General features: G+C 44.2%; 1 protein-coding gene across 2 annotated transcripts in view; it reads right to left on the bottom strand.

The window, feature by feature from the left end:
- Positions 1-929: 929 nt before the first annotated feature.
- The window catches only part of LOC131214171 (activating signal cointegrator 1), a 28,660-nt gene continuing 8,417 nt past the window's right edge, over positions 930-21,172 (bottom strand). For both annotated transcript variants that reach the window (XM_058208553.1, XM_058208554.1), the window contains 3 exons: positions 2,418-3,333; positions 1,838-2,327; positions 930-1,768 (listed from right to left, as the gene is read on the bottom strand). In XM_058208553.1, the coding sequence (XP_058064536.1) occupies positions 1,677-1,768; positions 1,838-2,327; positions 2,418-3,333 (1,498 nt within the window). In that variant the 3' untranslated portion in view covers positions 930-1,676. The remainder of the gene's footprint in view (positions 1,769-1,837; positions 2,328-2,417; positions 3,334-21,172) is intronic.

Below are 21,172 nucleotides of genomic sequence, written 5' to 3'. Positions count from 1 at the left end.
AGTCAGCGGAACACGCAATGTTTTACTGCCCGCAGTTCCAGCGAGAGAGAGCGGAGATGCTGGCAGACAACGGCCGCACCCCCCTCACGCCGGATAACCTGGCGAGCGAGATGCTGCGGAGCCCGGAGTGCTGGCAGCGCTTTGCCCGAGCCTGCCGAGCCGTAACGCTGCAACTTCAACAGGCGTGGCGAGAAGAACAGCGACTGGAGGCCGAGGCTGCGGCCGCGGCTGCGGCTGCTGCTGCAGCAATAAGATAAGTTGGCCTTCTGCACAACTTATCCAACAAACATCTCGTTAACCGTGGGGTTAATGACGTTGTTTGTTAACTTGTTAACCGTACGTTCCTTGTCCGGCTGTGCAAAGCAAGAGCGGAGTAGCGACTGACAGCTCCTTGTAGCGGAGCTGCAACCGTCTATAGTCTATACGACTACATCCGCGACTTGCGAATGTGACTAAATGTATAACTATATGTAAATATGTGCTTTATGTATTTATGTATATATATTATCTGAATAAAATGCGATGATACATCGCATTCCTGCCCCCCTGTATGCCAGACAGGATCCAGACGGGGGGGGGAGAAACAGGTTGCTTTCCCGCATCGGGAAAAAAAAAAATCGGTAGAACCTGAGAGCAGCCGCGAGTAGCTCAATTCCATGCCAGGCTGCGAACAAGCGAGAGGTGCGGCATGCAAGTGAGAGTGCAGCATGCCAAGCTGCGCGAGTGAGAGAGAAATGATTGGAACCATTGATAAGCGAACCACCGCGAACAGCGGACTAATTTTGAGTCGCTCTTCAAATAAAGAACTGCAAAATACTGTTGGTGATTCTCGTTATTACGAACAGATATGATGGTAGAAATTCTATTGCGCTTTCCGCAACCAATCATTAAAAAAACAGAACGGTTCTTGAAACTAAGCTTTATTGGGCAAAAGTGTGAATTGCGAAATTAAAAGAAAGAGACGTTTTAAAAAACCCGTCTGGTTCCTCCGGTGGTGTAACTTGAACTCTCGTCCTCTCGCGTGTCCCGCCAGAGCGTCGGCGTCGTCGGCGGTCATCACCCCGGTCGCCAGCTGATCGTCCAGCTGATTCTGGTGAACGACCGGGTCGTCACACACACTGCTGTCGGTCGGCATGGGGGAGCGAGATGGCCACCACTCCTCTGAAGACGGCTAGTCGTGGTGGATTCGATAGCCATCGCACACCTTGGCCGACTCGCCATCATAGCCGTTCAGGTAGTCAGCGATTCGGCGAGTGCTGGCGCTGGATATGGCTGCTGGCATGACGATCTGTCAATCCGCTTCGCGGTCGTCGGCCATTGTTTACAATGTCAATGTACAATGTTCATTGTTTATGTCAATTAGATGTACTACCAACCGTTTTCTTTTTATTTCTACAAGAAGAATTAAAATTTTGTTTTCTAGGCGGTTGGTAGGACCTAAGTGTACGTTTGTTCCTTTCTAGGTCGTCATGTTGGGACAAAACTAGTTTTGCGCCGGACGATACAGCAATCACGGGTCACCGTTAGGATGTGTGGATGGTCTGATGTGGATGGTCTGGGATGGGATGGCACCGTGTGGATGGTCTGATGTGGATGGTCTGGTGTGGATGGTACATTATTAACATATTTCTTTGTCACCTTGATGGCATTGTGACAGGGCCATAAAACTGTTTGTCCTAAGCTGTTTGTCCAGATTTCATTTTGAGCCTTTTTGCTACTAGCTGCAACGATTTGACAGCCACTTGATGTACTTTAGAATCCAGGATATCTAAAAGAGCAACGGAAGGTATTGAGAAATATTCCAGAAAACTGAAAACAATTTAACAGGTTAAATTACAGATTTTATGTCCTCCTCTCACTGGAACTTGTATAGGAAGCTCCTGAGCGTTGGTGCATACGAAAACAAAGGGACTGTCACATTCTCCGTTTGGGTAATGTCTCCGATATTCTTCTTGCGGCAGACATCCTTGCACCATAACATACCCGACCAAACATCCGGAAGGGTATTGCTTCGGGAAGTTGAACGTTGCATTAATGTACATCGTTCGATAGAACGCATCAAGCTCGCTAACTGTTTTCATTGACACTGGTTTGGCGGTGGCTGCAATCCACAGAAGACCACGATGTGCCGAATACCACGTACGACCTTCGTGACGTTTGATGCCAGCCACTAGTAGAGAAGCCCAAGGTTGATGTAGCGAGAGACAATAACGAAAATCGGACATTTCGAGAAATTCTTTATCCTGCACTCTGTTGTATACTTCGTTGAAATCGTGTTGCTTGAAGACTTCTGCTGTTACTAACGTTGGATAGTTAGTATCGACAAACTAATGACGACATGTGCATGTTAAGTAAACGTTTTCATATAAATAAATAGTGTCAAGAGTTTTATATCGCTTAATTTTATCTTTCTTTACCGTAGGAGTTATTCCCATTACGCAGGGGCGAATACAGGTGATACTTGTTTCCGTATTCTTCGTATCCTCCACATTCTCTCGATCGCTCAATGTTTTAGCGATCCGATGAAACTTGGCTTTCTTATTATCGATTTTTAGTTGAGGTTCCATTAGTTTGCCCTCGATAAAACCAAGTGATATTCGACTAGAAAGGCGACTGGTGTGCTTTTTCTTGTGCAATTCGCTCTCTAGTTGCTCGAGATCACTTCGCTCAGCATCAGACAGCCACACCGAGTTTACACGAAAATAGTCTGATTCATCGTCAATTACGACCGTTCGCTGTTCACTATTCCGGTCGTAGTCTAGTAACCGATTGCGAGTGATGACTGCTTCATTCCATCCGATCGGCCGATTTTGATCCATCAACGAATGCTTCAGTGTAGCTCCCGTACTAGTTGCACTGTCAATGACACCTTGCTCTACGCCTGTGCAGACCAGCGAACCACAAAACAAACATGATCCGATACCCTCCTGCTCGCACACAATTCGTCCACAGTTGAGGCAGTTGTTGATGAGTCTATGTTTTGTCGCCTGGCAATCGCAGTAATGGCGGCTTTGCGGCATCATAACGTTTGTTAGGGTATTATCGTGACCATGCAGTAGGATGCGGTTTGTTTTCTTCTTTAAGCGTAAAGGCACCCTCGTTTCCGACAGTTCGTAACTTGTATGCTGTGGAATATATTTGGCCTTTTTTTTGCCTTTACTTGTTGCTCCTTTCACAACATCTTTCTGCTGTTGAGCGTTATTAGTTAAGGTAAGTCCCTTCTTCTTTGCCTTAAGTTCATTTAAAAAAGTCATATGCTCTACATTAGTGGGGTCGAGGAGCGTACGGAAGTATTCATCAACTTCTTTATTTTCCCGTATTGTGTTTATATAGCTAAAAATAAAAAATTGTTGCATGAATATGGGTGTAAAGGTATTGAATTGTAGGGAATCGGAAAATAGTTGTCTCTTTCTTCTTCTTAAATTTTTCTTAAATTACTTTGTGTTCAAATCAAAACAGGCAAATGATTTCATGTCGACAAAATATAGTTTGCAACTTGTTACGAAATGTTTCATTTCGTAACGATCGGTAGTCGCAAACATCGCCTGGCGATCGGTGACAGGTCGCAAACATCGCCTGGCGGCTATGTTTGGGAAAAAAGGCAGAAGATATAAGCTCGGGAGGAGCGCGATTCGGGGCTTTTCGCTAACGAAACCCCGGAGAAAAGTAAAGTAAATTTTTGGTCCCGCAAGGCACGGGCCTACCAGAAAAAAACGAAGTAGCCGGGGTTATTCAGAACAAGGAGTCGATCCTGTTAGAAGTAGAATTTTCTAACACATCTTATCTTTGAAAAGGTTTGATTATTCCCCCTACCCAGTGGACAAAATTGCGTGCCCGTACTACCCCTCTACCTGCGACGCGGTGGAGGAAGGCTGAGACGAGTGAGATCGAACGCCCCTCTGCCTGCGACGAGGACGAGGGAGGGCGAGCGCGAAGCTCACTGCAACGAGCGGGCTGGCTCATGAGGGTCCGCTTCTGGCAGCGGCGGGAACGAGTAGAAGAAACCACAAGAGTAGGTTTCACGCGTCAGTTTGTGGGTTTGAATTACCTGGAGAGTAAAGGCGCTATGGGCAAGAGGCGATGCGTACGCGGTGCAGGTGGAGGACGACGGAGGAGAGAAAACAAAAGGAATAGGAAAAACAGAGATAGCGAGATCGAGGCGAAATCCCGAAGTTTTTGAGGATCCGACCGTCTGTCTTTAACTTCTGTTCTATTTGGACTTAGGCGAATCGGGACGAAACCTATGCATCTGTATTTTCTAAGTGCCAAGTGCAAAGTACCAAGTGCAAAGCACCAAGTGCTAGTGCTTCTCTTTCCATCACGTTTGTACCTGATAGAAATAATCCAGGTATATTTAGTGGACAGTATTCAGTCACAGTAAAATAATGTTGAAATGTTTTCGCTTTGCTCGTTTCAGTCGTCTCGTCACGTTTGTGGAGAAGGTAAGATAAAATTACAGGAATGCAATGCAAAAACTCTAACAAAAATTTACTTTCTTATCTTCCTTTGTGAAATGCATCGAAGACTACGCGCGAAACGATCTACGCATCAACACCGAAAACAACACCCCCTGCAGCCACTGACAATGTGTACGACGGCGGATTGCATTACCCACCAACACAAGAACCTCACACAACCAACGCAGCATAGCGCCAGCCAGAAATGCACGAATAGGTATGCCCTATAGGGAAGAGTGAATCGGCGAGCGAGCGAAAGAGACAAAAAGAGAGCGAACAATAAACCGATTCCGAATCGAACCCGAAACCCGAAGCATTTTCATTTCTCGAAGGGAAGGGAGGGAATACGAGAAAAAGAAAGATAGGGGGCATATAGGAGAGAGGGAGACAAGGGGCAATTTCGAGAAATTAATTCGAGGGACCAGAATTCGCCAACGAGGGATCAGGCCTTCTCAGTATAGGCATATATATGAACGAAATACACTGGTCCCTCGTTTGTTCGTGGTTTGTCCCTCGTTTGTCCCTCGAAACTCCATGCTGAGAAGAGCTGGGGCACTCAATTTTGTCCACTGGGTACCCAGTGAACAATTTTGAGAGCCCGAAGCTGCCCCTCTGCCTGCGACGCGGCGGAGGAAGGCTGAGACGAGTGAGATCGAACGCCCCTCTGCCTGCGACGAGGCCGAGGAAGGGCGATCTCGCAGCGCACGAAGTGAGAATGAGACGCGTTCGTTGGTTGCCGGGGAAAGAACGGAAGGAATCCCCGTGAGTTTTGAAATCGCCGTGAGTTTGCTGGTGGAAGACGAACGTTGGAGAGAAAGAAAAAGGAATAGAAATAACAGAGACAGCGAGATCGGGGCAAAGTCCCGAAGTTCCGAGGTCCGACAGTCTCTCTTTAACTTTTGGTGAATCGGGACGAACACTCTGCCTCTGTTTTTTCTAAGTGCCAAGTGTAAAGTACCAAGTGCTTGTGCTTCTCTGTCGATCACGGGTGATCCTGATAGAAATAATCCAGGTAAGTTTATTGGACAGTATTCAGTGACAACCAAATAATGTTGAAATGTTTTCGCTTTGCTCGTTTCAGATGTCCAATCAGATGTCCAGATGAGATGCAAAGGATTCGATGCAATGCATTTTACAACGAAGGCAGCTACGCACCAAATTGTGAACCGCTAGTGCAGAGTGAAGAGTGTATGCGAAAAAAGAGAGAGACAATATATCGAAATGTACCGCCCAAATACGAACTGTTTCATTTTGGTTAGGGGGAATATGGGAGAAAGAAAACGAAAAAAGCGAGAGAACACACAGGTGAGAGACAGGGGGCCGCTCGGTGAGAGAATTCAATCCACTGCTCGCTCCATGGACCTTTCGGCTGCTCGGAGCGATTCCCCCATATAACGCTATATGGGGGAAATTATTTGAAGTATTGGATGGGAAGAGAATGGGCTGTGATTCAGTAGTCGATTTTAAAGTGAGAAGGGCGAAATTGTTCACTGGGTATTATAGAACTCGAACTCGAATCTCGATCGTTAGAGTGAACAAAGTAAGAGAGAAAGCAGAATTCAGTAAGAGAGAAAGCAGAATACAGTAAGCGAAAAGGCAGAAAGAGAAAGCTATAACAAAATGAACTCAAATGAACTTTTGAGTGAATTCCGCAACCGAGTTTGAGTTCTGCAATACCCAGTGAACAATTTTGAGAGCCCGAGCCACCCCCTCTGCCTGCGACGCGGCGGAGGAAGGCTGAGACGAGTGAGATCGAACGCCCCTCTGCCTGCGACGAGGCCGGGGGAGGGCGATCTCGCAGCGCACGAAGTGAGCATGAGACGCGTTCGTTGGTTGCCGGGGAAAGAATGGAAGGAATCCCCGTGAGTTGTGGAATCGCCGTGAGTTTGCAGGTCGAAGACGAACGTTGGAAAGAAAGAAAAAGGAATAGAAATAACAGAGATAGCGAGATCGGGGCAAAGTCCCGAAGTTCCGAGGGTCCGACAGTCTTGTCTTTGTTGTGGACTTAGGCGAATCGGGACGAAACCTGTGCCTCTGTTTTTCTAAGTGCCAAGTGTAAAGTACCAAGTGTTTGTGCTTCTCTGTCGATCACGGGTGATCCTGATAGAAATTATCCAGGTAAGTTTATTGGACAGTATTCAGTGACACCCAAATAATTTTTCGCTTTGCTCGTTTCAGATGTCCAACTAAACTGGGATGCAAAGGATTCGATTGCAATTGCAATGCATTTTACAACGCGTCTAAGGCGTCGAAGGCAGCTACGCACCAAATTGTAAACCGCTAGTGGAGTGAAGAGTGTACGCGAACCGAAAAAAGAGAGAGAAAATATACCGAAATGTACCGCCCAAATACGAACTGTTTCATTTTGGTTAGGGGGAATATGGGAGAAAGAAAACGAAAAAAGCGAGAGAACACACACGTGAGAGACAGGGGGCCGCTCGGTGAGAGATTTCAATCCACTCCTCACTCCTTGGACCTAACGGCTCCTCACAGCGATTCTCCCATATAAGGCTATATGGCAGAAAGTATTTGAAGCAGCGGATGGGAAGAGAATGGGCAGCGGTTGAGCAGCGGATTTTGAGGTGAGAAGAGCGAAATTGTTCACTGGGAAGGGTGGTACCCGAACAAAAAAGTCACTCATATTTTCCATACTGAGACGAAATATCTGAGCGTCGATTCGTTTCATACAAAAGGCCAGAAAGAAAGCGCAACACCGAAAAACTTTTTGTCTCTGTTACGCTAATGTAGCATCCAGTCCGGCACTTCAACGTCAAACTGTTACTGGGGGGCTACATGAGGTGTTCCGTAATGATTTTGACATTAACGATTAATGCCAAACTGCTACGGCGCTGTCAAAACGTTTACGGCTCGCGCGAGGCGTAAACCCGAGCGTTATTATTTTATTCATACGCTTTGCTTACAAACAGAGGTTAATTTAAGTCCTTATTTGCTGGTATAGCAACAAAATCGGAAAAACAAAAAAAAATCGGAACAGATAAAAAAATTCAGAAATCAATTAATTTCTCTTCTATTTCTATTTTCTTGGACCAAAAACACGAACGTAAACACGTTTGACATTTTGTTTTTAAATTTTTGCTGCCACACGAAGCGTAAACGTTTTGACATTACAAATTAATTTTACGCTAGTTTTCACGCTTCGTGTAGCCCCCTAGTTAGAAACTTTTAAGGCCTTTGCACACCGAAACTGAAATGAACTGAACTGAACGTAGCGTAGCGAGCGACGCGTTGTCTTGTATGGGATTCTATGGGACCCTTCACACCGGCGTCGACGTAAACTTCGTACGGCGACGACGAATCCGTATGAAAAGACAACGCTCCTTTTGTGTCGCTTAAAAACTTTGGCCAAGGTTCGTATACTTGGTTTTAGAGTGAGTGGGGCGAAGTCTTGTGTTTTGACAGATTATTTGTGTTTATATTTGGAAGATCAAGACACATTGAATTTTTGGTGCGAGAATTAAAATAGTTTCATGATGAATTTGTGTTTGTATTACAAGTAATAGTTAAGTGAAAATTATTTTGCATGCTTGTGATACAAAAAAAAACGTCAATTGAGTAATCTTCGATTAGTTTTTAACTACCCAAGATGTCTAATTGTTTTCGCCCGAACGACAGGGCAAAAGAAAAAGAGCAAAAGCGTCGCGTCGAAACGTAATTAACGTTCCCTGTGTGTGGGGGATTTTAGTTTCATACAAAACGTGCGACGCACGACGCAAGCAATTCGAAGAGGTAAAAATAATGTTTAATAGTGAATTCTAAGCTGTTGCTTATTTCGGTAAGTAAATTTAAGCATCGGGAAGCATTCCTTGAGAGGTATTTACTTCTAAATCGTAAAAGTAAACCGCATTTGTTTACATTTTCAGCCGACCATGAAATGGAACAAAGTGTCATCCTGCTATTGAATGCCGACAACACAGCGGACGATTACGATGGAGCGGACGATGTGACGATGCAAGCGGAATATCGAAAGCGACAACGCAGTGCTAAACATTTGCCAAAAAATAGTGCCATATAGAAAAGTAAAACAATTGTTCAAAAACCGTTGTTGTAAAAAACTGAATAAATGCAACACTTTGTTTACAAGCGCAGAACGGTTTGACAGTTCATTGAGAGGGTGTATGGAATGAGGGGAAGAGAGAAATATATTGGGGAAAACACTCACGGCGCCCATACGATTTTTACCGGTATAAGCAGCAGGATACCGGAGTAAGGGCGCTCACTCCATACAGTTTACCGGTATAATTTGCACAGTACTCATTTACTCCGGTAAAACCGCCATACTGAGAGGGGGCATCTCACGAGTCGAAATACGCGGCTAGAAAAATGAAAAATTGAGCGAATTTTTTGTTCAGATATGTCTACTTTTGTGCCTGAAAATAACTTTTTACGGGTAGCATTGCTTTTCTACTACCTGCTGAAAAAAACTGCTATAGAATCACATCGAATGCTTATCGACACTTACGATGATCATTGTGGCATATACAAATATGAATGTACAAATGTTTGTGTGAGTTGGCGAGCGCGGCGCCAGTCGAATGAGAGAAATAGACGAGAACGGTTGTGCCCGAGAGCGGCGGGAGTTGGTGTGTCTATCGTAATAAAGCACAAGGATAGCACATTGGCGATCCTGCCATGTGAGAATTTATGGCAGTGCGAATTGATAAGAGAGCAGCGACCCGGTTTCGGACCATGGGCTCTGGCAAGGAATGACCCTGCTTCGGGCCGGAGGAAAGGCCAATCGAGTTCAGACTATCGACACCGGTGAAAGCAATGATGACCCGGCCCTGGGCCATGGGTGCTGGCCAAGAATGACCCGGTTTCGGGCCGACACCGACACCGATGAGAGGAGCAGCGACCCGGTTTCGGACCATAGGCGCTGACAAAGAATGACCCGGCTTCGGACCATGGGCATTCGAAGGCAGTGGTAATCGGATTAAGAACACCGACACCGGTGAAAGCAGTGGCGACCCGGCTTTGGACCATGGACGCTGGCCAAGGATCACACGGCTTCGGGCCATGAGAATTCGGAGACAGTGGTGAACACGCAGGAACATGCAAGTAAACGCAGAATTGGTTAACCGGGATGAGGTAAGAAGGTACAGAAGGAGAGAAGATGGTATGCGTCGACTGGAGTTCATGGTATTGTTGTTGGGTACGAGGGTCACTATTTATATTTCGGGAATAGGAACAAAAACAAATAGTGAAGCTGCGAATATATTTTTATTGTTTTTCAAAGTACTCGCCACGATGATCGATACACTTTTGCATGCGCTTAAACCAATTTTCAAAGCATTTATTCCATTCCGAATGAGGTATCTCCAAAACATGATTTTTGAACGCTTCAAGAGCTTCTTCGGGCGATGAAAATCGTTGACCACGCAGTTTATTCTTCACGGATGGGAACAAAAAGAAATCATTGGGTGCCAAATCAGGGCTGTACGGCGGATGACCCATCAATTCGATGTTTTGAGTGCTCAAATAGTCTCTTGTTTGAGCCGATGTGTGAGAGCTGGCATTGTCATGATGAAGAACAATCCGACGTCTCTTGTTTGTTTTCCTTATTTCACCGAAGATTTCTGGCAAACAGATGGTTGTGTACCACTCAGAATTTACTGTTCTACGATCCTCTAGAGACACTGTTGCAATATGACCAGTTTTTCCGAAGAAACAGGCCACCATTTTCTTTGAAGTGCTTCGTGTGCGAACAACTTTTGTTGGATTTGGTTCATCTTGGAACACCCATACAGTCGACTGCTGCTTACTTTCGGGCTCATACGAATATATCCATGATTCGTCACCTGTCACGATTTTATAAACGTCTTTTGAAGCACCGCGATTGTATTTCTGAAGCATTTCTTTGCACCAATCGACACGAGCCTTTTTTTGAGCGATTGTCAAATTATGTGGGATCCAACGTGAACATAATTTTCGCACAGCTAAGTGTTCATGTAAAATCGCATATATGCTGGTGGAACTAATGCTTAGGGATGCCTCAATCTCACAATAGGTTACATGACGATCTTGCTTAATCATTTCGTGCACAGCATCGATGTTTTCTGGCACTACAGTCGATTTTGGACGACCTACACGAAACTCGTCGGACAGCGAACTACGACCACGATTGAATTCACTATACCAGCGATACACAGTGGTTTTTGATGGAGCATCATCGCCAAAAGTCAAATTAAGTTGATTGACGCACTCTTGTTGTAATAATCCACGTCGAAAGTCGTAAAAAATCATCGCTCGAAAATGTTCACGATTCAGTTCCATTTTTTTGCCGAGACGAAACTTTCAACTAAATATAAAATAAACAAATAGCGTCCGTATGACAAAATGTTCTGAGTACGTATGTCGTCAAAAATGTCAAACTTTACGATGGAACCATCAGATGGACTCACATGACATCAGTGTTGCCAATTCCCGAAATATAAATAGTGACCTTCGTAATACCAGTGGCGTAGTGAAACAAACAGAAACAGTGTGATCGTTTGACCATAAAGGTTGTGAGATTCGAGTGAGAAGAAAATGAGTGGAAAATGGGTAGTGACGGGCATAGTAGAAGAAAGGCAGCGAAGGAAAATGCGGAAGGAGAAAAACGTGCTGATGGGAGCGTGGCCCATCCAACCGTTTGCAGAAGGGTTGCCGGTACAGGAAAGGAAGGCAGAATGGGCGCGGTTCAAACAAATGTTTGAAAGGATTGTAGAATGCAAAGGTGTGACATCGCAAAATATGAGGTTAAATGCACTAAAAATAAAACGCACTAAGGTCAATGATAAATGAAATGAAATCCAGTTACAATCTTAATAGGGTAGATTTTCTAGAGTTAACTCTGGATGGAGAAGGTATTTTGCCAACGAGAGAAAAAATGATAGAAGTCCAGAAATTTGGAAGGCCAAAGGATGTAACAGAGCTGAGAAGTCCTTTGGGAATATTAACTTTTATTAGCCCATTCATTACAAATTTTTCACACAAAACCAGATCCTTTTTTTATTTAAAATTTCCCGATGCGGGAAACAACCTGTTTCTCCCCTTCGGCAGGGTCCTGTCTGGCAAAGCAGGGGGACAGGAACGCGATGTGTAATCGCCCTTTATTTAATATACCGTATTTTTCCGTGTATAACGCGCACCCGTGTATAACGCGCACCCATATTTTACGAGAACAAAATTGGAAAACAAATTTTTTACTTTACATTTTTCAGATATGTGATATAGACAAATATCAAATGATAATAATGTATTACTCTAAATACTCTATAAATATTCTAAAGTAGACTAAAGATAAAATGCGTATACATTGCAAAAGACATACTAGTATTTTATATTTCGGAATAATCTTCAAACTCAGATTCACTGCTGTCTGACAAATTGATATTCTCCAATTGCTGTTCAATGTACTCCTCATTGTCACTCTCTGAAGAGTCCTCATAAATTGCGACATCTTCAGATCCATGCTGATGCCACATTTTTTCAATGATTTCACAACAACTTCTGTTTTAACTCCCTGCCATGACTTAAAAACGATATTGTATGGATAATTATATTCCTAACAAGTGTTTCATTTTATAATTTATTCAATAATACTATAGAATATGTACCTAAAAGGGCACATTTGTATGCTTGGAGGAGACAAAATGTTTACTACCCTTGTATAACGCGCACCCAGATTTTAGAGCTAAAAAAATTGGGAAAAAAGTGCGCGTTATACACGGAAAAATACGGTATATACATTCATACATATATACATATAGCACGTATTTACAAGAAATTTTACGCTTAATCACATTCACAAGCCGCGGATGTAGACGTATAGACGGTTTCAGCTCCGCTACAAAGAGGTCTCAGTCGCTACTCCGCTCTTGCTCTGCACAGCCGGTCAAGGAACAAACGGTTAACAGGTATCAAACAAAAACCAAATCCTTGAGAGAATGCATTATACCAGGAAACAAATTTTAGTGGGGAGAGCAGTAGCAGAAAGATTTGGAGGAAATGAAGAGGCTGGCTAAGGAAGAGATAGTCAGCAGGGGTTATTTCTAGGAGGAATACGACACTATTTTATTTAGATGCATCGCCTTGGGGGCTAGAGGCTGTGCTGGTGCAGGAAGATAAGAGTACATGGAAGCGACGGGTGATATTCTGTGCGTCTAAAAGCTTAACTAAGACAGGGAGCCGATATCCACAATTGCATAAGGAGGCGTTAGCCATAGTGTGGGCAATGGAAAGGTTTGCATTTTACTTAAAAGGCAGGAAATTCTTACTTAAATCTGATAGTGAGGCGTATATGTTGAATGTATGTATATGTTGAAAAGAGGAAAAGTTAAAGGTAGGAAAGCGTATCATGTCTAAGGCAGAAGGTTGATTTTTGAGAATTCAACATTATGATTTTGCATGTGAGCATATTGCGGTGTCGAAAAACATTGCAGATGCACCGTCTAGATTGCTTGCGAAACTGATTGGTAGACAGAGGTTAGCTTTAACAACACAGTACAAATCCGACCACCGATCGAATCGGACGTGAACAGTGTCGAACGAGCGCAAGAAGAAAAAAAAACAAAAAGAGAATCAGTGAAAGGTTTACAGGTGTCAGCAGGATGGCACCAAAGAGGAAAAAAAAGTATAACCCGCTGGAGACCTCGACCACAGGGGGATCAACGTGCGGAGACACAATTGCAACCAGCAATGAATACGAGTTGCTGTCGACGGCTGGGGATGAACCCACTCCAACTCCTAAATACAGACAACCGATCACAGCCAATAGCGCCAATAACTCCAAGACTCCACCGATCGTGGTGTATAGCTCATCGGTGTCCTACATCCACCGATTAGCAATAGCAGCAGGAGCAATAAAATTCCAAACGACGGCCACGTACAAGGGTACATCAATTAAGGCCGAATCGGTGGAAGATCACCGGAAATTAATTAAAGCCTTCGAGAATACGAAAGGCCTGTCCTTCCACACTTACCAGTTAGAGGAGGACAAAACCACCAAAATTATACTAAGGGGTCTAGTCGATTGTTCCTGCGAGGAGGCAAAAGCCTGCCTGTTAGAAGAGGGCATCCAGCCGATAGAGGTGAAAAAGCTGAATATAAAAAAGAAACATACGGATCACGCAGTATTCTTGCTGCACTTCAAGAAAGGGGCAATAAATTTGCCAACACTACGGCAAATTATCGCCGTCAACCACTGCCGAGTCCGATGGGACTACTACATAAAATCCAACGCACCCATGCAGTGCAAAAACTGTCTAATTTTCGGCCATGGCGCAGCAAACTGCATCAGAAGCCCAAAGTGTAACAAGTGCGCTGATAGCCACACATCAGCGTCGTGCCCGATGGTCGCCGCTAGTAGCGACGGGGTAATACCAACGCACAAGCTGAAATGTGCAAACTGTGAGGGCAATCACTGCGCTGGTTTCTACGAGTGCCCGAAGCGTCCAAAACGTATCGAAAAAACACAAAGGCCGGTTACACACACCAGTTACAGACACATCCCGGCCGAATTCCCGGCATTACCGAAAAGGCACCCAGCGAATCCCGTCAACGCGTGGAGCAGCACGCTTACCGCCACAAAGTTTCACCAAACCAACACCAACGAGCGGCATGGAAAACCCGAACTATTCGAGCGTTCGGAACTGATTCCAATCGTAGTGGAGGTGCTGGACAGATTGCAACACTGCAAATCAAAACAGGATCAAATCATGACGATATTCGATATTGTCTCCAAGTACTGCTCGCCTTCGTCGTGAACACCGTGAATACAATCCGAATCGCAAGCTGGAACGCTAATAGTGTCCAACCAAAAAAATACGATTTAATCATGTTCCTAGACAAATTCAAAATAGACATAATGACAATAAGTGAAACCTTCCTTAAAATGAACATAAACTTTGCAATTCCAAACTACATTCTCCACAGACTGGACAGAAATGAAGGATCAAAAGGGGGTGTTGCAATCCTGATAAAATCCATAATCAGGCATAAGCCAATGAACCACCTAAATCTCAAAGTGATAGAAGCAATAGGAATCACAGTGCCCTTGCAACAAGGCGAACTACATATTATATCGGCATATCATCTGTAGTGTAAGTAATAGTATTAGCATTGTATGTATTAGTGTAAGCAGTAACCGACTAAGCGTGTAATCGAATAAACGAAAGCAGTCAAGTCAAGACCGTCAAGGATGCAACGACGAGGCGACGATTGGCGACGAGGATGGGATGGGCGACGAGGATGGGATTCTTGTAAATGGAATGGCACTGGGTATGCCTTGTGAAATATCGGACAATAATTTTCTTTTAGCACCAAATTAGCTTCGAATCCTTCTATCGGTTCGTTCACCGCGTTTACTATTTTTGGAAATTTATTTTTAATTTCTATTTCTGCTTCCGATTCTATAATTTTAATTTCAAATGCCTGCCTCCACTTTGGAAATATTATCTCTAACCAATCTCTCCCCATGATTGGAGTAACGGACCTTTCCGTTCGTAATACGACTAATTCTAAATAGAGGTTTTCCCCACTTCTCCGGCTTACTTCTACTACTATCTTCCCCATCGGTTTGATAGCCTGCCCTGACGCCGAAAAGAAGGCATCGTTCATCATTTTTAATTCCACTCCGTGGAACAAACGTGTATACGTTTTCTCCGATATAGCTGTTACGCACGACCCGCTATCTATCTCAAATTCGATTTGAGTGCCGCTACATGTAAGGGTGACCATTTGCGGACTCCCTTTTTTTGTATTCATCATCTTTATCGCATCTCTTCCTAATTTTCTCTTACTTTTACACATCGTGGACACATGCCCGACGTGTCCACACGCAAAACACTTCCATCCCTTCGCTGGACACGTCGCTGGATTGTGCGCACGACCACAGCGATAGCACTCCGATCGCTGCTGGAACGATGACCTCGGCACGTTACGTTCCTTTCGCTGACCTCCATTGCTGGCCTGACTTTTCTGTGTTACCCGGGACACATTTACGGTTTGGTGATTTGCCATCTCCATATTTTGTTTTTGGGCTGCTTCCCAAGTTTGCGCGATGTCGCATGCCGATGTAAAAACCAACTTCGGTTCTGTTAGTAGTCTTTTACGTAACTCCTGGTCTCGAATCCCCGCTACGAGCTGGTCTCTAAGCGCTTCGCTTAAAAATGTTCCAAAATCGCACTTTGTCGCACTATCCTTTAGTGCCACCACATATTCACTTATCGACTGCTCCGCTGTCTGTTCACATTTCTTGAACTTGTATCGCTCGGCCACCACGTTTACAACCGGAGCGAAATATTTCTTTAAGATGTCCGTCAGCTCGTTGAAAGTTTTTACCCGAGGGTCATCAGGAGAACACAATTTCACCGCTATGGAGTATAAAGATGCGCCGCCCATAGTTACTAGTAAGGGCACTTTTTTTGCTTCGGGAATCTCATTTACCGAGAAAAACATTTCGAATCTTGCCACATACTGTCCGAAATTCTCGCCTGGGAGGTAAGTTTCTATCGAACCGACCAATTGACTCATTTTGCTGACTTTTTTTTCTTCATCTGACTTTATCCCATCCTCGTCGCCAAACTGTTGCATCCTTGACGGTCTTGACTTGACTGCTTTCGTTTATTCGATTACACGCTTAGTCGGTTACTGCTTACACTAATACATACAATGCTAATACTATTACTTACACTACATCATCCTGTGTCCAACAAAAACATAAAAGCATTTACTGAAGACATAGGTAGGCTGACAAGGCGGACAAATAGCTACATCGTGTGTGGTGATTTTAATGCAAGGAACAGGTTGTGGAACTGCGCCAGTAACAACGCAGCAGGAAATGTTCTCTTTGATAATATGCAAAGAGGATCCTTTTCAATTTATCACCCAAACACAGCCAAATACTATCCGGCTGATTCCAACAGGGCACCATCTACCCTAGATATTGTCTTATCGAACAATATGCACGAAATCACGGAGTAAACAACAAAAACAGAACTCACGTCAGACCACATACCAGTTCTATTTGAAATCAGCAACTCAAAACCAACCATTAACCCTAACAAGTATATTTACAACTATAAAGAGGCAAACTGGAATTCCTTCAGAAGCATTATTAATGATTGCATAGACCTTTCCACCGCAAATCTCAACGACATAAATAGCAAGGAACAAATAGACGAAATGATCTCCTCTTTAACACAAAACATAACGATCGCTCATAACTCGGCAGTGCCCAAAGTGATACCCGGAAGGTACAACATTATCATCCCCGACGAAACAAAAAACCTCATTAAAATCAGGAATGCGTATAGGAAAAAGTGGCAAAGAAATAGAACGAACCTTACCTACCATCACATCTATCACTTCCTAAGTATGGCCATCAAACACAACCTAGATAAAATTAGAAATGAAGCATGGTCCAAAAGTCTAGAGCAAATCAATAGGGAATCGCTGAATAAAGAAAAGCTCTGGAAATTAGTAAAAACAATTAAAAACAAGCATAGCAGTATGCCCCCCCTGAAAGCAAACAACAGAACCCTAATCAGCGCCAAAGAAAAATGCGAGGCAATCAAAACCCATTTTGAACAAGCGCATCACATTACGGCAAACACGGTGAGCACCGTCGAGAGGTCAGTTGGTAGATCCATCAGTAAATTCCTAACAAATAACATAGCACACGAGTTTCACTCGCAATTGAGCACCCCAGGAGAGATTAAACAAATTCTGAAAAATTCAAAAACCAAAAAATCAACCGGATTGGACAAAATTAATAACAACTCGCTAAAACACCTCCCAAACAAAGCCATAATTCGTTTGAACCAAATATTCAATGCTTGCCTTAAAATCGGCTACTTCCCGGATAACTGGAAAATTGCCAAAATAGTGCCAATTAAGAAACCAGATAAAGACCCTTCACTTCCAGTCAGTTACCGACCAATCAGCCTTCTCAGCAACATGGGAAAACATTTTGAAAAAATTAGATCATTTACAGAATTAGATCATTTACGGAAGAGCGGAGCATTATCCCCCTCGCTCAATTTGGTTTTCAACCTCACCTTTCCACCACGCACCAACTGCATAGACTGACAAACAAAATTAAACATAATAGGGTCCTCAAACGGTCTACACGCCTAGTATTACTAGACACTGAAAAAGCATTTGATTCAATATGGCACCAAGGGCTTATACATAAAATGATAACCCGGAACTTTCCTCCGGCATTAGTTAAAATCGTCCAATCCTTCCTTAGCGAAAGACAGAACATAGTAACAATAAACAACGTCCAAGGAACACCCTTTATACCTGTAGCAGGTGTACCACAGGGAAGCGTCATATCACCACCGCTATTCAACATCTATATCTCAGACATCCCTAAGATGGAAAAATGCACTCAATACCTCTTCGCGGACGACTTTGCTCTATCGGCATCAGGCAAACAACCCAGAAGAATAATCACTTCCCTAAACAATGCTCTACGTCAGTACAATAAGTTTTGTAGTAAATGGAAACTAAGAATTAACGAAACGAAAACAGAAGCAATATACTTCACACGCAATAGATGTAGTAGGAAACTACCATCAACAGGACCAACTATAAATCAAATTACGGTACCATGGAGAACTAGCGTAAAATACCTCGGCCTACACATAGATAAAAACCTAACGTTTAAAAAACATATCGAAAGCACAATTTTCAAGTCAGAGAAGACACTGAAATCTCTTTACACATTCTTACACAGAAAATCTAAACTGAATATTAAAAACAAAATGCTCATTTTCAAAACCTGCTTCAGACCAATCCTAACATACGCAGCACCAATTTGGAGCAAGTGCGCAAGAACCCATATTAAGAAACTGCAAATACACCAGAACAAGCTTCTAAAACTAATAATAAACGTACCCCCATGGTATAGGACGACAAAATTACACGCCAGGACGCATATAGATTTTCTAATCAATCACGTCGACAACATAGTCGAGAAATATTCTAAAAACTGCCGAGCGAGCTCACTCGCATCCCTTAGGGCACTACTACCGGCATAAATTTTACCATGTAATTAGATCTTAAGGAATTAGCGATGTAAGTTATAATGTAATTTTTTTTTTTTGTGTCGTGGGTTTTTAAGTAATTTTTTTCCCACATTATGGAGCATACAAACAATAATCAGAACGAATTTATAGCGCCCAAAAGGGATGAAAAATAGGAACAACGAGGAGTGCTAAAGCGAACCCGTTATGTCAATATACCGCACGGCACCCTTGCCACGATCATGTAAATTACATCCAATAAATACTACTACTACTACTACTGCTTTAACAACAAAACAGATTAAGGCGGAGTTGGATAAGGATGAAACATTACAGTTGGTAATCAAATGGACGGGAAGAGAAGGCAAATGACCGGAAAGAATAGGGAGATTTTGGCCCTTTGCAAAGGAATTATACGTTCGGAACGGGATGCTCTTAAAGCAGGAGAAGTTGGTGTTGCGAGCAACATTGAGCAGAAGGGTGTTATAGCAAATAAGAACCGCCCTGGCATAACAACGATGAAGAATGTGTTACGTTCAGGGTTGTGGTGGCCGGGTATGGATAGGGAAATAGAGTTATTCGTTAGGAGTTGTCAGGAATGTCAGTTAATCACTACTGGCGGAATACCGGCGCATATAGAGACAACAGAGTTACCAGAAAATCCGTAGGACTTCGTAGCGATGGACATCTCGACAGTTTAGGAAAAGTGAAAGGCGTTGGTGTTAACTGACTACTACTCAAGGTTCTTGGTTGTAGCACCTATAAGAGGCGCAGATACGAAAGCAGTAAAACAAGTACTGTATAGGGTGTACAGAACATACTACGTCCCCAAGAAAATTAAAGCAGACAATGGACCACCATTTAATAGGACGGACTTCAGCAAGTGGCTGGAAGATTCCTGGGAAGTGAAACTGATACATAATACACCGATCAATCCAACTGAGAATCAGCTCTTTCTCCACTCACTCGCAGCGCAGCGATTTGAGGACATGGAAACCGGAGACGTACAAGAGCTGACCAGGCAGATAACCAAAGCGTGTGACGCCACCATGCCACGACGTAACAGCAAACCTGCCCCGCGCAGGTCACTGTATTGGTGGACTACCAAAATGACCGATGTTCGTGTGGCCTCCAATCACGCGAAGAGAGTCATGGAAAGATGCAAAGCTACACCAGAGTTCGAGGAAGCCAAGACCGTATACCAACAGCCCATACGAGCAATGGAAGAAGAGAGCGCTCAAAGCAAAAAGATCTGCGCAGTGGACTTGGCGTACTCAGCAGCTGACAATCTGTTTGGTAACGCATACAGGTTGGTCAGATCGAGGCTCCAAGGGAAGCGAAGCCCGCCCATCACTGACCCAGAAATGCTGGATGACATCGTGACACACTTGTTCCCACAGCACCCGCCGACCACATGGCCAACTGGACGAGTCAGGGATGAAGACACACCCATCCGCCGTGTAACCAATGAAGAAATCCTGTGCATTGTGAGCCAACGCCTGCCGGCCAAAAAGGCCCCTGGTCCGGATGGGCTGTCAAATTACGCGATCAAGATGGCGATGACACGCTACCCGGAAGTCTTTCGGTGACTGTTCGAACGGTTACTTGATCGGGGAACATTCCCCACCCAGTGGAAGAACCAGCGGTTGGTGTTGCTCAACAAACCTGGCAAGCCACCCGGCCTACCGTCGTCGTATAGGCCACTCTGCATGCTTAACCCGGGCGCCACACTATGAGAAACTTGGATAAAATGTATGGCAGGCCAAGAAACTATGAATCTTTTGCTAGAGTTCCGTGAGTGACTTTGAGTTGCTTTTGAGCGCCTTATGTTTACGGGATATTTTCTCGTTTCGGGGGTAGTTTTTTCAATCTGACAGTTTACGACAAATTTCGGCAAATTTTTATTGCTTTCCAAAAATATGGCTAGTTTTTCGACAGCGAAACAAATTTTGACAAAAATGGCCATAAAAGGAGAAGGAAAGGAAACTGAAAAATCAAAGCATAAACAAACGAACTGTCATTTCACTCACTGGAGCTCACGGAATATCTCGCGCAAAAACTTCAAGTGTGAATGCTAGCTTATCAAAAAACCTGTAGAGAAAACTCATAGTGTGGTCGAGGCGTAACGCTGTCGCTAAAGCGTTCGAGCGCATAATATTGGACCGCCTCAACGACTGGTTGGAGGACCAGCCGGAGGGACCGCGCTTATCACACAATTGGTTCGGGTTCAGGAGAGGGCGTTCGACCACAGAGGCAATCCAAAGGGTGGTAGCACGAGCACGATGCGCCACTGCCATCAACAGAGATAGCAAGAAGAAGCGGTACTGTCTGGTCACCGCGTTAGACGTGCAAAATGCGTTCAACAGTGTCAGCTGGGCAGCCGTAGACGGAGCACTGAGCAGAGCTGGAGTGCCGCAAGGCCTACTCAATATCATCGGAAGCTACTTCAGCGACCGAATGCTCACCTACGAGACCGACAACGGACAAGTTAGGCGCCAGATAACAGTGGGCGTCCCACAGGGATCCGTTCTCGGTCCTACCCTGTGGAACATTGCCTATAACACAGTTGTTGACGCATCTGCAGACCCGGATGTGGCAACCGTGGCCTTCGCTGACGATCTAGCGGTTGTGGTCTCCGAGATTACCCCAGGTGGGGCCGCCAGGAAAGCTGAAAAGGTCATCAGG

The sequence above is a fragment of the Anopheles bellator genome (genome assembly GCF_943735745.2).
Source record: "Anopheles bellator chromosome X unlocalized genomic scaffold, idAnoBellAS_SP24_06.2 X_unloc_7, whole genome shotgun sequence".
NCBI classification, from domain to species: domain Eukaryota; kingdom Metazoa; phylum Arthropoda; class Insecta; order Diptera; family Culicidae; genus Anopheles; species Anopheles bellator.
The sequence above is the reverse complement of the archived record's forward strand: the minus strand, read 5'-3'. Positions and strand labels throughout refer to the sequence as shown.